The sequence below is a fragment of the Macrobrachium rosenbergii genome, chromosome 42, assembly GCF_040412425.1.
Source record: "Macrobrachium rosenbergii isolate ZJJX-2024 chromosome 42, ASM4041242v1, whole genome shotgun sequence".
Classification (NCBI taxonomy): Eukaryota; Metazoa; Arthropoda; class Malacostraca; order Decapoda; family Palaemonidae; genus Macrobrachium; species Macrobrachium rosenbergii.
In genome coordinates, this window is record NC_089782.1 from 14,335,304 (window position 1) to 14,354,419 (window position 19,116).

At 38.5% G+C, this 19,116-nt stretch overlaps 1 protein-coding gene across 2 annotated transcripts in view; it reads left to right on the forward strand.

The window, feature by feature from the left end:
• The window catches only part of Neurl4 (neuralized E3 ubiquitin protein ligase 4), a 189,230-nt gene that overhangs the window by 46,763 nt on the left and 123,351 nt on the right, over window positions 1–19,116 (forward strand). For both annotated transcript variants that reach the window (XM_067085523.1, XM_067085524.1), the window contains exons 8-11: window positions 5,137–5,233; window positions 8,339–8,441; window positions 9,051–9,227; window positions 17,211–17,301. In XM_067085523.1, coding sequence (XP_066941624.1) covers window positions 5,137–5,233; window positions 8,339–8,441; window positions 9,051–9,227; window positions 17,211–17,301 — 468 coding nt within the window. The remainder of the gene's footprint in view (window positions 1–5,136; window positions 5,234–8,338; window positions 8,442–9,050; window positions 9,228–17,210; window positions 17,302–19,116) is intronic.

The window sequence follows — 19,116 nt, forward strand, 5'->3', positions numbered from 1 at the left end:
TCCTCCCTCTTTGCCATGGCCACTCTGAAGAAGAGGGAGACTTGGTGCTCTTTCTTATCTAAGGCTGTGACTTCTTCACAAAAGGCTGCCTTGATGTTCGCACCTTTTGACAAGGAAGGCCTTTTCCCAGAATCGATAGTGAAAGACGTCCTTTGAGCCATGGATAAGAAGACGACGTCGCACATCCTGTCTATGTCTTCTGCCAAACCCAGGCCTGCTCCCGCTCCTTCGACCAAGATGGTGTCTCCTCTTACCAGACATCCGTTTCGTAACGCCAGACCCAAACCTTACTCAAGGCCCCGCTCCAACTCCAGAGGTCACAAGTTCTCCTCTAAACCCCAAGGTCGTCCTGCCAGTAAGTAGGAACCCTGTCCTCCATGCGCCGGTGGGGGCCAGACTCAGTCTCTTTTGGGAGGAATGGAGAGACAGAGGTGCAGATCAGTGGGTGATTCAAGTGCTCCAGCTAGGCTACCGCCTTCCGTTCGACCAACCTCCTCCTCTCTCCACTTCTCCCATTTCCTTGACAGCATACTCAAGAGGCTCAGTCAAGTTTTCGGCCCTAGAGACAGAAGTCCAGTCTCTCTTAAGGAAAACAGTCATAGAAGAAGTACAGGACATGTCAACCCCAGGATTCTACAACCGCCTGTTTGCCCAGTCCCCAAGTCATCAGGGTTGGAGGCCAGTTCGGCGTGGCGCTCTCAAATCTGTACTTAGTAAAAACCAAGTTTTCCATGGAAACAGTACCGCTCCGTTCTTCAGGCTCTAACTTCGAGGATTGGATGGTGACCCTACGACATGGAAGATGCCTACTTCCACATTCAGTACATCAAGACTCCAGGAGGTATCTTGGGGTTCGTTTTCAAGGACAAAGGATTTTCCAGTTCGGGCTCTCTGCTGGCCTATCGACAGCCCGCAGGTGTTCACCAGGAGTTCTTGCCCGATGGGTCATTGGCTCGTGGAAGAGTTCAGATCTCCTTGTACGCCGATGACTGGCTACTCCGTTCATGCGTCAAGGGACCACTGCATGGAGGACCTTCACAGAACCCTAAGGTTAGCTTGAGCCTTAGGGATTCTGGTAAACATGGAAAAGTCGAGCTTAATTCCTTCCCAGAGGATTCTTTATTTGGGGATGACTCTGGACAGTCCCTAGCTTTTGGGCTTTCTGTCCCCCAAAAGGGGTTTCCTCCCTAACTTCTTACGGTGGTGAAGTTTCTCCTCCTGGACAGTTGTTCCGCCCGTCAGTGGATGGCTCTCCTGGGAACTCTGTCGTCAGTGGAGCAATTCGTCAAGTTAGGTCATCTACACATGAGACCCTTGCAGTTTTTCCTGAAGAGTTCTTGGGACAGAAGAACTCAACTGGACTCCACGATCTTCAACATTCCCCCCGACGTCAAGAGACATCTTTGGTGGAAATCGCCGAAAAGACTCGGAGGGTCTAGATCTCCTTCCAAGACAACCATCTCTGCAGATGTTCTCAGACGCATCCAATGTTGGCTGGGGAGCACATCCAGGCAACTTCAGGACGTCAGGGGTTTGGTCGACCGAACAGAAGAAGCTCCACATCAGCGCCAAGGAACTGTTGGCCATTCACCTCGCTCTCCAGGATTTTTCGGCCCACGTCTCAGGCCAAGCAGTTGCTGTTCACGCCGACAACTCTACGGCTCTAGCTTATATTCGGAAACAGGGAGGTACCCATTCCTTCTCCCTGTTCGAGACTGCGAGGGACCTTCTTCTGTGGGCGGACAACAACAGAAATTCACCGGTTTTGTGTAAGGAAAACTGAACGTTCTTGCGGACCAACTCAGCCGTCGGAACCAGATTCTTCCTACGGAGTGGACCCTGCACCCACAAGTGTGCCTAGATCTGTGGAAATTGTGGGGCACTCCCATGATAGACCTCTTCGCTACCTCCAAGAACCATCGTCTCCCAGTGTTCTGCTCGCCAATTCCAGACCCTCTGACTCACTTGGTGGACGCCATGCTCCTAGACTGGACGAACCTGTTTGCTTATGCCTTTCCTCCTTTCGGGCTCATCAGGCAAGTGATAAACAAAATGAAATTCCATCAGAACATCGAACTAATCCTTATTGCCCCGTTCGGCCAAGGAAGGAGTAGTTCCCGGACCTGCTAGATCTCCTGACAGACTTCCCAAGGCTTCTACCTCAAAGAAAGTCTCTTCTCAGACAACCCCACCTAATGAAGTTCCACCAGGGATTGTCCACTCTCGCTCCTGACAGGCTCAGACTGTCAGGAAGCTCATCAGAGCGAAAGGTTTTTCAAGCAAGGCTGCAGAGGCTATTGCGAGATGCAGAAGGGACTCCTGTAGCAAATATACCAATCCAAGTGGACAGTCTTCAGGGTGGTTTAGTAAATAGCATCTCCTCTTCTTCGAAGCTCTATAACTCAACTTTGATTTTTCATTTACTTAAGAATTCAAGAAAGTTGATGCCATCAACCATCAAAGGTTACAGAGCCATGCTATCCTCCGTTTTCTCCCATAGAGGGTTAGATCTGTCGAATAACCGAGACTTGTCAGATCTCCTCAAGTCTTTAGACATAGCTAAGACTCCAAAACCTTCCCTTGCCTGGAATCTGGATGTAGTTTTGAGATGGTTGATGTCTCCAAGGTACGAACCTTCAGAAGAACTTTCTCTTTGAGACCTCACTAAGAAAGTCCTTTTTCTGGTTATCTTGGCAACGGCAAAGAGAGTTAGTGAAATACATGCCATTGACAAGAAAGTGGGTTTTTCACAAGGTAATGTTGTTTGTTCTTTCACCTTGAATTTTTTGGCCAAGAATGAGCCCCCTTCCAATCTATGGCCTCAATCCTTTACTGTTCAAAACCTCTCCGAAGTGGATGGCCCTCAAGAATTAGAGGCTTTTTTGTGCCCTGTTAGAGCTATCAAGGCTTACTTAGCCAGAACTGCCAACATCAGAGGAGATTCCTCTAACCTCTGGTGTTCAGGGAAAGACCAAACAGACCTTTATCCAAAAATGCCCTTGCTTTCTTCATCAAGGAACTCATTCTAGAGGCGCACAGACACATCAATGAAGAGGACGCACGCCTAGTCAAGTCTCACATTCATGAAGTGCGTTCAATAGCAACTTCAGTGGCTTTCCGTCATAATAAGTCACTTTCGCAGATCACACAGAGCACCTTCTGGAGATCGAAATCAGTGTTTGCGTCTCACTACCTTAGGGAGGTCGAAGTTGCGTACCAGGACCTGTTTGCGTTAGGTCCCGTATCTGTAGCTGGCTTGGTTTTAGGGGGAACACACTAGGGGGTAGGTTCTTTATCTTACCTTCTCCTTGTGATTTTATGGTTGCTGAGTTAAAGGGAAGCTGGGGGTGTTCACTTCACCTGGAGTACCCTCCAATCTAGTTGTTAGCTATAGGATGATATAGAGAAGGAGGATGTTTTGTTTTAACTAGATTTAGGTTAGGCGGTGAGGCCCGTTTTCAGTCTGGTTGCTTTCCAATTGCTCAGGGCAAGAGCAAAGGAAAGTCACCCGTTGTCGTAGTCAGCAGTGTACTTCCCTCACTACTAGGGGAACAATGGAGCAGAGTAGCTAGCAGTGCTTACGCCCAATGCCTCTGCAGGTAGTGGAGCTTCAACCAGCAGCAGTACCTCCCTGCAAAAGCCCATCTACCAGGTAAGGAGACACCTGCCTTTTTATTGGTAGGGATCCATATGATGCCCATGTTTAGAGTTTGTCCCTTTTTTATGATGTGTATCCTTTCGATAACTGATACCTCATCCCCTGCCCTTCCACCTTAAATGTGGAATCAGCTTTTACAGTGTTTTGGTAAGGCATTATAATGAAAATGACATTTTTATGATAAAATGAAGTTTCATTATACTGCAAGCTGCTGTGGCCTAAAACCTCCTCCTCCGCAGGGGGAGGTGTTATCTCAGGCTATCACTTATTATGTATGCCGAGATTGAAACTGGAGCTGTTTACTGGGCTAGTCTCCTTCCACTCCTCCCCCCACCGGCATCCGGTGGGGTTGGGTCTCCCGCCAATTATATCAGCGTTCCAAACAAAGTTTGAAAAAATATATCTCGGACGTGTCGAAATTTAAGAGATTAAAGCTTTTACAGTGTTTTGGTAAGTATAATGAAACTTCATTTTATCATAAAAATGTCATTTTTGTGGTTTAAATATTTATTTTTTAAGAGGCAGAGGGTAATGGGGCAGGCAGCCAGATGCCCTTATCTAGTGCAGGACTGATATTGACAGTAAAGAGAAGGAAAAGAAACTATCGCTGAACTGTGCGGCCTGAGAATTTTTGCATTCAGCAGGGTAAATGTTAGATGTTGCTGGATGAGTGTTACAAGGCTGCTTGGACTCACTCTTCTTCCTTTTGATATTAATTGGTGACAGCATAAGGAAGATTGTTATTATTAGCATTCATACAAACAAAATTATTGTGTATTATTAATTTAGATGAATAATTAGAGTGTATAATGAGACACTGTAGAAAGTGAACTTGAAAGCACTAGAAGCAAAAAGGAATGAAAAATATAAATTAATAAAAAAAATTACAAGAACCGCTGGATGAATTTAAATTGTGCAAAGGAAGAGCTTTGTGTTACAGATGAATATAGGGTACAGAATGTTGAAGTTTTTGGTTAAACATGCAATATTTCATAACACAAATTAGTCTTGTAGCCACTAGTCTTTCATCTTTTCATGTCTGGTTGCTTTGCCTAAAATCATGCATAGTCATGGGGAGCTTAGCCCTTTGTACAGGCAGTCCCTGGTTATTGGTGGGGATTCTGTTCTGACAGTGTGACGATAAGCGAAAATCGCTGATAACCGAAAATTGGCGATTTTCAGTGATTTTTGGTGCTTATCGGTGCCTCTGTTAGCTATGTATTAGCGCCAATACCCGATTATCGGGCGCCAATAAGTGGAAATCAGCACATATCATCACCAGAAATTGCTGATTTTCATCGCTAGACAAGCCCCACAAAACTGGATCGCCGATAACCAAGCCTGCCAATAACTGAGGACTGCCTGCACATGTATTTGAGTTTTCAGCTCAGCTAATTGCTATGTGTGATTTCTGTTTTTTGAAATACTCATGTGGTTAAATGCTCAAGATTTCTGATTTCATTTCATTTAAATTCCAGGTGACTATTGTGGATCGGGATGAGAGAGAAGAGCAGAATTTGATAACAAGAAGAAATACCCAGATGGGTGAATCACATCCACTTCTTTCTGATACAGGTAAGTGATATTTTCAAATACTGGACTGGTTTCAACACAAACCCATTACTTTACGCGATGTGCTTACCAAACTGTTATATAGAATCAAAGACTGAAATATAGTCATACTTATTGGAGACCACATGGCCTAAAGTATGGTTGCAGTAATAACCAGTTATTTTACAGAGGAAAAGTTCTGTTTTCCATCAGAGTATCATCCAGGTCCCAGAACACCCCTTGATGAACTGCTCATTCTGGCATGTCTCATGTCTCTTAAACACCTTTGGTCTCGTGACTTCATAGTCATTTAATTCCATGCTGCTTTGATGGTGGCATTTTCACTGATTTTCCCTTGTTTTGTCTATGTTGGTCTTTGCTGACCTTTATCACCTATCATAAGTGAGTGTACCTGTCTTCTTACAGCTTTAACTTTAGAATTTCCATTGAACAGAGCAGCCAAACTGTTCATGTAAAAAGACCATCATTTACTTTGCATTTCCTGTAGAGAATAAGTATTTAGTCAAAGTTTGATTTATGAGACACGTAAGGTATGGCCTGTATTTCAGTGGGCATTCTGTTATTCAGGGAGGCATTACCAAAGCTTCAAAACTTCTTGGAGAATAAAGTGTTTCATCCACACCAAGTCCTTCTCTTCTTTCCTTATTATTAGTGACAGAGGGCTCAGTAAGATGGAGTATATATGCCAAAGTGTCAAAATGTAGAAAGCTTAAGAGTGTGTTCTATTCTCCATTATGTAAAAAGATGGAAGGAAATATTAAGGAGCTATTGGAGTATTTGTTGGAGGATTTTGGGGCTGTCGTAGAGGCTCATTTTTCATGCAGGAGAGAACATCTTTAGTTTTGAAAGTACTGTTTACAAATGCAGAGGTTCATGGTATTCTGGTTGTGAGCCTCACTCCTGCTCTCAGAGGGTGGACAACCCCTAGTGATGGCAGTGTATTGCATGCTGCCTCAACACTTCAACTATTGCTTTTATCTTCTTTAGCTGTCAGTGGAACTGCCTCAGTATCTCACAACTCTCACAGTACTGCTTTGAATTTTGTGCAATCAGTGCTTATCATGTGTCTTCAAAGCAAATTTGGAAAGCATCACCATTCTTCTCCTAGCCATTCTGATAGTTTATAAACTGGGAATTTTAGTGATTTCTTCTTGTATAGTTGTTTAAGAAACACACACCACATGAAGAGGTTATGTAATGGTTCTTCCAAATCATTGTCACTTCAGTTAGAAAGGTGTGACACAACTCTGTTCGTATTCTCTTACTTCCATCTTACTTTCCACCCTTTCTTAACAATTGTTTCACAGTGCAATTGCAAGGTTTTCCTCCTGTTCCACCTTTCAAACCTTTTTACTCTCAATTTCCCTTCCAGCACTGAATAACATCATAGGTCCAAGTGCTTAGCCTTTGGCCTAAATCTTATACTCCAATACTTTAAGGGAACACTGTGATGTTTAAAGCCCCCCAGCATGGGACTTATTTTTGGTTCTACAGAGCCTCACTGATATTGTAAAGCATCAGATCTTGAAGATGGCATTTCTTTTATCCCTAGATGCTGCTTAAAGAGTAAGCGAATTGCACACTATCTCCAGCTACGTCCCATTTACCAAGGATTGGTAATGTGTGTGTCTTTTATGTGTCAGGACTTGTAGCTAAGGCACAGGCAACTTTCTTATTTGCCAGTTTTGTTGTATTGTCTCTACCTGTTTGTAACTTAATACTGTAAAAGGAACCCTTGCATTATGCCCTTTCAGAATTGTAGGCATTCCCTCAAGAGAAGTAAGTAATTTAGAAAGGGGGAATCTCATTTATTCTTACTGGTATAATCAAGACATAACCAGAACCAGGTTCCCTTTTTAACTATGGTAAATGGTTTTGTATGTGTATTCTTCCACCTCAGAGAGTGAGTCTTCCAGTCTTAAGTAAAACATTCATAGGTCATGGGTGTTTTAACCACTGTGGCTGTTAAGGTGAATTTAAATATTGACACAATTTTGTATAGGGCAACTTTCAGATCCCCTGACTTTTAAAGACCTTAGCTCGCTGGGGAGGGGGTTGGTCAGAGTCATTCATCATCCTCTTCAATCCTTCTCCTAACCCAAATTTGTAGACATCTGGGTGCATACATCTAACCCATACCATGTTAGTAAGCATTGCTCTCCTATTTCCCCATGTATAATAATACATAAAGAACAACAACCCATAACCTTACCAACAAGGCCTTGTCCAATCCATGATCTTTTTTCAGTCTCAAGACTTTTGTTGATCCTTCCACTCAAGAAATATATCCCTGGTTCAGCACCCCTTTATAGTACTTTATCACTTCTAAGATCTGGGCATTGACTACATCCAATTTAAATCTCAGGTTATTGTAAAGTTATGACTATGTTTGAAACAAATGTTACTTTTTCAAAAGTCAGTGATAATTGTGTTTTAGTTCAACTAGACAAGTTAAGTCACATTTATTCTTGAATGAGGGTTGACAATTAGTCATTCAAAGAACTGGTACAATAGGCATAAGAGAGCTGAGGGGTTTAGATAGCTGTTTCATTTACAGCATTAGGAAAATTAAGAACTTTTTAAACTGCTAAATAGTAATGAAATGAAGGTTACTGTATATTGATTGTATATTGATGATATGCCTTGGATATGTATTGTTCCATACATTGAAGAGAAGTCTGTGTCCATCTTGTAAACCCAATACAGGCAGTCCCTGGTTAAGGCGGGGGATCCGTTATAGGCTGAGTGCTGATAACCAAAAATCATTGTTAACCGGAACATCACAATTATTATGGTAATAAATGGCGTTTATGATGTTGTAAGTGCTGATAAATTGCTTATTGGCGTCAATAAGCTGCTTACCAATGCTGATGAACTGCTTACTGACGCCGATAGACTGCTTACCGGTGCCGAAAGTTGCTTACTGTAGCTGCAACTCTGGTTAATGATGTTGTTAGCCAAGTGTTGTAAAGCCGAAACACTGTTAACCGATGCCGCCAGTAAGCAGGGACTGCCTGTATGTATGGCATTTTATGACTTGCAAGTTTGTGCGCAGCAGTATTTTAGGTTATTTTATTTAGTTGCTTCCACATTTTTTTTAATCTCTAGGCTTGGTGTCAGATGATGAAGTGAATGAAGAACTTCTTTTCCATCCTAACTGCGGTACCTACGCTGAAGTCATAAATAATGGACGAACTGCTCACCGACCTAAGTAAGACACCTTTCTTGCCTTGATATAGGGGTGTAATTAATATCGTAGTATGTATGGGCCAAGTGGTAATTATTTGCTTCTGTCCTACTTGAGACTGCCAATATTATTTTTGAATAGAGTGAATTTTGTTGTAGTCCAGCCTTTAATTTTTTGCCAAGGACTGCTTCATATTCTAAATTGAGAATCTTTGAAGCAGTGATCTGCTTTCTCATGCACAAAGGAGATTCATGTCAAAATATAATTTATTTAGCACACATTAAATAAACCAAACATATGCTATTGAGTGGTCATACAAGCTCAGAATGATGATAGGGACAGTGTGTAATTAGTAGTGTAATTTACCTGATATACTGAATAGTATAGTTGAATGGGTCTGTAATAGATTATTTGGGATGAATCTTTCTTACTGTTAAAGATAGCTTTTTATCTCTGTGCTGATAGGCGAGGAGATATTGGCTATCTTTAACAATAGGTAAGTATCCAAATAATAATTCTATTATGGAAATTTATATTTTCATGAACTGTAGCATCCTGTTGTTGACATTTCCTTTGATGCTTAAAGTTTCTGAGGGCATAATAATGAGGCTGTTTTGAATTTGTTTTCAACAGTGCTTCAGAAGACTTTAACAATGGAGTAGTTTTAACGAGACGACCTCTAAAGTCCAACGAAATGTTTGAAGTTCGGCTGGACAAGTGCGTTGACAAGTGGGCGGGATCATTGGAAATAGGCGTGACCACTCATCCTCCAACTGACCTTGAATACCCGTCAACAATGACCAATGTCAGGTGAGAAATGCTTTTAGTGTTCATTAATATGAATTTCCCAAGTAATATAGATGTCACTTGAACATTTTTTTTTATTTCTTTGATAGTATGCTATTCTGATAGTTCATGCAAGACCTTTTTTTTTGGAAAGCCCAGGTGAATCAACATTCTGTGTGTTTATGTAGCCCAGGTTTAAAGACAAAAATAAAATGAGAAGCAAAGAAAAAGAAAATGGGTATAGAAACTGCAAATTCTGGTGAGAGGTTCCAGTTACAGTGCACCTTGTGTAACAAACTGCAAGATGGTACTTAATGCCCTTTGCAGCATCCTTTTGGCCTCAACTTCATTGTGTTCTTCCATTGACTTTTTATTTGTTCCCTTTGGTATCCTCCCACTTAACTATTCAACTTTTTTAACCTGATCTTGCTCCAGTTTTCACCACTCATTTCTGCTCAACAAGTTGTGGATCTTGTGCAGTTCCCCTGGGAGGATAGCTTGTTCTCACCTTTAGTGATGGCATAAAGGCGAGATGGATCGAGGTGACTAGTCTCTTTCCGTCTTTTCCATTTTTTCTCTACCGACAAGCAGTGAGAAGATGGAACCATCATGTGATGAAACAAGACCAACCCAAGTTAGGATAATGGCCTGACTGTTAGAGTATTTTATATTCTGAACAAATATATCTTTTAACTGCAACCATTCCTCTCTCTAGGTGGAGGAGAGAGGAAGGATAACAAACATGAATAGCAGGCTACCTTAGTTTGTTATCTGAACAGATATGGCTATCAACAACTCCTCTGGACTAAGTTCTAACACCTGGTTCTTCGCAAATTTGCCACAATTGCTAGTCTTTCAAGAGTCTCAGGATACGAGATAGACATTCTTCATTGTGATAGCAGTGACACCACAGTAGTGCCATGGTACACAAACGGGCCTAGTGTCCTTTCTTCTCTGTAACAATACAAGTACATGAGCAGACAGAACAAATTTAGTACAGTGGCCAATCAGGCTTGATAAGAAACGTGAATGTATGTATGTCATTTTCTTTTTCAAGCAAGTCATGAGAAAAGGACAACTAATCTGGTCTTCCAGTTCTCATTCAACCACTGAAGAAACCAGATCATAGTCCTTCCATTCTTGACTCCTTGGAGTTGGCTCTGTTCTGATCTGCTTACTCATTCTACTTGTTTGAAGTTGATCAGTGGGATGGACCATGCTCCTGTACCCATGTGACAGTATGACATTATGTTGCCTCTATAACTAGTCTTTCAACCCAATGCCAACGACTTGTTCGTTAGCTTTGGGATGACCGAGAAAGTTTCCAGAAGTGATTTCTCTGACTAGGGATTTGATCAAACGAGCATATCGCACATCTTCCTGTTGGACATCAGTACGTTTCGCACAGGATCTCTCGAGGCCAGAGCCATTGATCTGTCTATTGCATTCACGAAGAACTTTTAAGTCAGGTACTAGGGTAGAATGTAATCGTGACGATCACATTCGTCCCCTTTACCTTGGATCATTGCCCATGTGTTCTTGGACTCCTTTTCCTTGGATCCCATGCTGGATGCTTGACAAGTCATGTAGTTTCACCCAGGATGGATCTTGCCTGAGGTGGCGGCTGCAGGGAGGAAGTGTGGGTGGGACTGGCCCCACACTTTCCCCTAGTTTCCTTCCTCTTCAATGGACAGAGGAACATAGAAGAGCTGTCACACGCTGGACTGGCGTGGATGCAGGTGATCTAGATGACTGAGTATCCTTTCTACAATCCAGTTTCGGTTGGATTTTTAGATGTAAATCCTTCCCTCTCTCTGGCAAGAAGAAAGAAGTACTGACTGTGAGCTAACCTGTTGGTTATTATAGTTTTATAGTCTCCGGCACTTAGGGTTCATTCAAACCTTTTTTGAATCAGGGATATTATTTACATTCCTTTAATTCAAAATGCCCAGAAGTCTGATAATTGATCATCTGTTGTTCAATAGGTCAGAGGTACAGTCTCCTTCCTTAGCTCTTTACGTGACCGGGAAGAGAGTACCTAGGCGAGCCGAACTACCAGTTGGTTCAGAGAATTACATAGGATCCTCCCTCCAAAAAGTAAGTCTCCCATATGTAAAGACCAAGGTTTTGTATTCGTGTAGGAACAAATGACAAATTTTAACATATAAACCTGAGGTCTTTACATAAAAGGCCCACCTCTTACCACCCCTCATTCTCTTACCTGGGCCAAAAGGTAAACTGACTAGAATCGAATGCATTCAGATTGGGTGGGCGTTAGCTTTGCCCCTACCTTCGGTAACTGTTACCATAACCACCTTGCAAAGAGCTTAACGGCCGGATTTCCAGCTTGCTGAAAGTTAATCCCATGTAAAGACCTCAGGTTTGTATGTTAGGAATTGTCATTTCAAGTGGGTCATGTTGGTTGAGTCTAAAAATGTGACCCATGGTTTTATTAAACTTAATGTCCAAGATGCAAGATGCTGTACCATATTTCATAAAATCTTACATAATGTGCACAGTTTTAATACCATATATATATAATTTCCTGTGCATAAGGACTGGCGCTACATTGCCTATATGTAGCATCGTGTATCAAAAGCAGCTTCATTAATATGGAAAAGGCTAACATTCTTCAGGAACGCATAAGTAGTTTCAGTATTGTTGGACTATGTTTCATAATCTGTGGTGGCTGCTCAGCAGTTTGCTGAGCTCTCCAATTTCCTCTGACAAAAATGCATCTAGCTTAAGGTACTTGGAAAGTACAAGACTGGAGGTTGAGTGGATAAGTGACTGGTTTTGTCTCTTTCTTCTTATCTCTCAATCCTCTGCAAGGCAGCAGCCAGGCTGAGTACATGCTGGACTTCTTGTTGAGCATCTTAATTTAGAACTTTGGCTCATAAGTTGTTATTCCCTGTGCCCTCCCTTTTAACAATTTGGGGAGGTTATGGGAGGTAAAGTTATCATCAGAACCCATAAATTGATCTTGTTGTGAGCAGCCCTTTTGACTTGAGCTCCCCTGTCTGTTATGGAAGCACTTGGTTCTCTAATGTTTCCCTAGATTGAACATATAAATACAGCTCAGTCTGGCTTTAGCGCTATTGGCATTGCATCCATATGCCAGATTGTATAGGAGGATACAGGAGTCGTTGGTTCCCTGCTCATTTTCCTGAAGAGGAACATGACATTTATGGTTTGAGATTCAACTTGCCAGTCAGGTGAGATACTGGCATGCCACTTGTTGAGCGAGTCTCCTGCACTACAGATGATGGTGCGTTTTTCTTTAGGAACTGATATCAAGTTCATAAGATTACTCTAATTTGTATTTTAACTACATATTAAAACCAATCTTTTGTCTTAATCAACTCAACAACCCACATAGTCTTTGATGCTAACCACCAAGGTGCCAAGCTTCAACAACTGTTTTCAGCTTCTACTAAGTAATCACTTATACTCAAAAGCTTGTAGTTGTATATATAAAAAACAAGTTAATTTTGAAATTTTTAATATTTTCTGTACATTATTTGCTTTAGTGTCATAATAATTAGTCATCCTGGAATGCATTAGGCTATTGTTCCTAGACTTTACAAACCTGAAAAGTTAGCTTGATGATCTAGAACTATGCCTCTGTGTGATTGCATTTTTATGAGCGAGTCACATGAGCATGGCATATAACATATTTTTTGTATATTTCAACAGTTTAGAATTATTATTTTTGTAATGAGATATTTATGAATTAGAGAGTTCAGTACGGTATGCAGAAATGAGAGAGTATGATGGACCGACATTATACTTTGATTCAGACATGTAACCTACACCTGTTCTGTATGCAGTAATTCATATGGAACAAGCCCACCCCACAGGGGCCATTGACTTGAAGTTCCAGCTTCCAAAGAATACTGTATGGTGTTCATTAGAAACAAGTAACAAAAGCTAAAGGGAAATACAGAAAGGAAAGATCACATATTAAAAAAGAAAAATAAATTAAGTTAACAAAATAAATAGAATAGATTAAAATGTAAGTAAATTATTTAAATGCAAGGAGAATTCTAGTAGGGTAGTAATGCATTGCATCTTCTCTTGAACTTTTGAAGTTCCAGTTGCATGAAATCCTCAGAGATTGTTCCACAGTCTAACGGTATGAAGAGTACAAGACCTCTGGAACAGAGAGGTTTGACAGTGAGGCCCATTTACTGCATATTGATGCTGCTGTTCAGCAGATCTGATTGCTCTCGGCAGGAAAAGGGGATCAGGGATCAGTTGTGAATGTGAAAGATCTCTGTTAAAATAGAACTTATGAAAAACTGACAAACAAGAGACTTATCTGTAGATGATCCAGGTCATAACTGCTAATATTAGGAAACAGAAACCTACCACCACGAACCAATCTATCTAAAAGACATAAATCTCTAACGGAAGCAAACATCCACACCGGAGAACAGTATTCTTGTAAAAGAAGGAAGAATTACCTGAAACAGGTTAACGTTGATTTGGTCACAGTTATAAAATATGAGACCTTATGGACAGTACCTAACTTTCATGCAACATTTGCTTATGCTTTCATTAGATTTTTCATTAGATTTATTCTCAAAAGTAAGATGTGAGTCACAAGTTACACCTAGAATAGGTAATTAGATATTTCATTAGATTTATTCTCAAAAGTAAGATGTGAGTACAAGTTACACCTAGAATAGGTAATTAGATATTTCATTAGATTTATTCTCAAAAGCGTGAGGTGAGTCAAAAGTTACACCTAGAATATTTAAAGTTTCAGACTCATTCAGCAGAGTTACATCCAGCTGAAGGGGAGGATGGGGTGGAAAATCTGTTAATCGATAGTGTTATTGTTTTATTGGAGTTCAGCCACGTACCCCACTGACTGCCCAATTCACTAATCCAGTCCATGTCACGATTGAAACTAGGGCAATGTCATTTCTCATAAGTGAAGACTTTACTGCACCCACAAGTGTTGCATTATCAGCATACGAAAGAATCTCTTTTTTTTTAAGGCCAACAGCCATATCACTTGTATATACTTAAATAAAATACAATAAAATACAGCTGCTGATAATAAACTGTAAAAGATGTTATACATAAAAATTTTTGTAAAACGTCATCTTCACTCTGATCTGTGAAACAATTGCTCCAATATGCTAAAGGAGGCGTAAATTGTTTTCTCATCTTATGGATCTAATATTATTACTGCAGTTTGTATATTAAGATGCATTTTATAATTCTGAGCCTACCACTGTATTGGAATCTACACTGGCACCTCAGCTTATCAGATTATGTTTTCATTTTCAAGTCTGGGAAGTAGAAAAAATGATATCTTGTATGTTTGTGGTTTTTTTCTGCTGTTTGTAAAGTTCTAATTACAGTATGCATAGTTACATAATGTAATGGACCTTCTTTACGATGTTAATTTTACACTTGAAAGGTAAAAGTGAAAGTCATTCTTTGTTCATTTGGCAATCACTTGCTCAGAAATTTTGAGGTGTTTGGTTAAATAAAGTGTAATTGCATGCATATGTGTACTGTGCAATACTTCTGGATAGGCAATCATACTACAGCAAGTCATTGTTATTGAAATGGATGAAAACTGTTCCTTACCTGAATTATTTTACAGTGATTGTGCTTCATAATTGCTCTGGGTGTGTACTACAGAATAGGCAATCATTGTGTATTGAAAATATGAAAACAGTTCTTTGCATGAATTTTGTTTAGAGTGATTGAGCCATCCTTCTTTCATTGTGTGAGCATGCACTCAGAAATTGTAAGATTTGTGGCTCAAAGACTTGTAGTTTCCTCAGCCTACTACTTCCATACTCCATGAGTTTGAAAGCTCACTGTTTACTCCATTATATACTGAGTCACCACAACCCCACTTGGGCCTCATTTCCTGTCTATATGTACACAAGCATCATACTCATACAGCATTTTTATGGACATTTATTATTCAATGCAGTAAAATATTGTATTTAATACTGTAATGTAGCATCTCATGTATTGTGTGTATATATATATATATATATATATTATATATATATATATATATATATATATATATATATATATATATATATATATATATATATATATATATATATATATATATATTATATATATATATATATTATATATATTATATATATATATTATATATACTGTATTATATATATATATATATATATATATATATATATATATATATATATATATATATATATATATATATATATATATATATATATATATATATATATATATATATATATATATATATATATATATATATATATATATATATATATATATATATATATATATATATATATATATATATATATATATATATATATATATATATATATATATATATATATATATATATATATATATATATATATATATATATATATATATATATATATATATATTATATATAACTATATATCATATATTGTATAGAAATAATGATTAAATATATATATATATAATTGATAAATTGTATATTTATATAAAATATATAAAAGGGATAAAAATATATATATATATATCTTAGCCAACTCAGCTAAGAGGATATAAACGGTCGATAGCTATATTTTTATCCCCTTTTGTATATTTTTGTGTCTTAAAATATACAATTTATCAATTATATTATTGTGGCTTTTAATCATTATATATATATATATATATATATATATATATATATATATATATATATATATATATATCAAGTCTTGTAAAGTGTGCATGTGTAAATGTGTACATAACCCTCATCGCATTGAGTTTGCTCACCTCTCTCTCTCTCTCTCTCTCTCTCTCTCTCTCTCTCTCTCTCTCTCTCTCTCTCTCTCTCTCTCTCTCTCTCTCTCAAAGCTGTCCATTAGCTTGAGGTGCCACTGTAGTAGGAGAATGGGCACCTTATGTTGTTATGGCTGTACAGTAGCTATGGACCACATGCTGCAGCATTTGCCTGGTGATGCTGTTAGTTTTTTTTTTTTTTACAATTTGAGGTACATATCTGCCTATAGTAGTCACACTGGTGATTTTTATGTCATTTTGTAGAAGTAGTGGATATTTAACCATTCACAGTAATGTACTTATGGTAATACCACTCACATAATAAATACCTTTATCTTTTAGAACATTGTGCTTATATGACATTGCCTGTGTTCCATAGACTTAGCTTCAAGAGATGCTGTAGGCAAAGCGTAGGCTATCATGGGTGATCATTTTGTTGCCACAAAGCATTTTTAAAGGAATATTTCTTTTCACTTATATGTTATACAATAAAATCTGATAGTACTAGATAATCTTCTTCTTCTTCTTCTTCTTTTAACGTGCTTTTTTTCCCATTTTTGTATGGGGTAAGCACGATGCCTTCTTTTGAAGGACTTATGTTTCTATTTTACCAATACAAATCTCATTGTCACTAGTTGGGAAGGTGTTGGTAAGTGGTCTGTTAATTTCTGGAACATTGGATGTTAAGTAGCACATACCTGTAGTCTATAATTCTATAATTAACTTGTACAGTATATCTTGCGCAGTACATTGTAGGTATTATTAAAATTTCTTTGCAGTCATTTCTCAGTCCCCAGCTGCATCAACTTTTCCTTTTCACCTGGTCCCTCTTACATAGTTACTTAGCTTCTGTCTTCTATAATTCCAAGCTAGAGAAGAAATGTATCTCAATATGGTGAAATGATTTATGAAAAATAAAAATCATCATCATCATGAAAATCTCAGTACAGGATTTATAAAGTTTTAAACTTGCTGTCCTCAATTCCCAGGTTCAGCCACCCTCACCTTTTTCCCCTGTTTAAGGATGCAGAGGGAAGGCGCTTTACTCTTACTTGAGCATGGTAGTATTACATGATATGTGAGGGTCAGGAATTATAAGTCTCAACTCTGTTATATTACTGACTGTTTTGTGATATAGGTAAAATAATAATAATAATAATAATTAATAATATAATAATAATAATAATTAATAAAATTTTGTTACAGGTCTGGAACTTGGATGATGACAGGAAATGGCGTGATGCATAACGGGACAACCATAATAGATGATTATGGTCTTAATCTGGATAGACTCAAGGTAAATATGGCAAAATGTCTGTTACTTTGGGTATTGAAAAATTGTCAACTTCATAATGTAACAAACAAAAACATTGTTTCATTGCAAAATTTTCAAAGTTGATAAGAGCAACAGCACATTTTAAAGAAACTATCTCAGAACACATAGACTCACCTAAGAAATTATATATACAACACCAGGGATTTTATCAAGAGAGCAGTAAACTTATGGGTTTGTTCTGCAATTGTTACACTGTAAATTGTAAATCATACATGAATCATTCTGTTTCTGAAGTTATCCTTACCTGATGCAAAACTGAATTACGGTAGTATCACTGGGTGTCTTGGGTCACAAGTATTTTTATTTGATGCAACAAGTAAAAATTGCATGAGGTAAGAAGACGGAAGGCCAAAAGAAAGAGTAGAATAATGAATTATGTATAGCCAGAATTATATGTATACAATATATGAAATGTGGATACAAGAAATAGAGCCAAAATGAATACAAGAAGTAAATTACTAAAGTATACAAAGTGACAGAATAAAGGAAAGGGGCAAAATTTCAGGGGTAGCAGAGAGAGGAAGCTGTCAAAAATACCATGATTGCATACAGACATAAACTGAAGACCAGATGGTCCGTCAGTGGTTTTACAAGCTCTCCTGATTGCCACCATTTGCAATCATAACAATTATGTAATTTTGCATCTTATAGAGAACTGTTGTACGTAAGTTGTTCATATGAAAATCTTGTGTTTTTGTTCATTTTCACTGGATTTCTTGGTTATTTTGATATTCGTTTCTGAATGATGGTTAGTAATGTTATGTTATAGATTTACCCTAAATATGTGATAGATTTTGTTGGGGTCTTGAAATATTCAGAAGGTAGGTGAATTTATTTTTCATATTGGGGCATGAAATTTGATTTTTTGCAAGATCTATTGTTCCTTTGAGGATGCAAACCTTTGCCTTTTATATAGCTATACCCTCTGTGAAAGTTAGTTTGTTCATTGGTGCTTGGTAACAAGGTACAGTAGTTAATTGTCAGCATGAAGAGAGGGGTGGATGGAATGCCACCCACTCCCGTATCAACTACCTTTTTCTTTGCCTAGTGTCTAGTCAACATATCACCACTGTTGCTGGTGCTGCCTTGGTCACAGAACTTACCGTTCGTACACATTATTGTGTTTGTTGTGGTTTGGTATGACAAGGATTCTTGAACAGTAAATAATTATAACACTTTATTATTGTACTTGTGGTTATTCATTATGTCAGGCTTTCATGAACAACAGTATTGTTTGATTTTCTAGCTTCTGCATCTTAGTTTTGTGTCATAAATTTCTTTCTAGTCTATAGAATCAGTGTATTTTAGCCTTTATACAGTAATACTTGTATAGTAGTTACTTTGTTTTTAATTTCGATGTTTTCAGTATGTTTTGGGATACCTCTTCGTAGACTACCAAGGCATATCCGGTAAGCTTTTGTCAGCAGTCAAGGTCCCGTTAATCCCAAGGTTCAGTTTAAAGAATGGAAAAGGAAAGGGGTTTTCGGAAAAGATGAGATGAGAACTTAGAACAACAACATACGGCATAATTCTTCGTCTAAGCATGTTCCTTCCCCAGGCTTTCATTTATCCTTGCAGGGAGGAATTCCTAGTTTACAGAGCTGCTTGTTGTTTTCTTCTCAGCTGGTTTTTTTCCCAGTTATGGCATTTCATCACTGAGTGTTAACCTGAGGAGGATGATGGTATGGAGTCTTGGAAAGTGGATGATCTACTCTCCATGGGAGACTCCATTACCATGAGCCTCAGCTCTTGCCTCTTGGATAATCTGTTCACTAG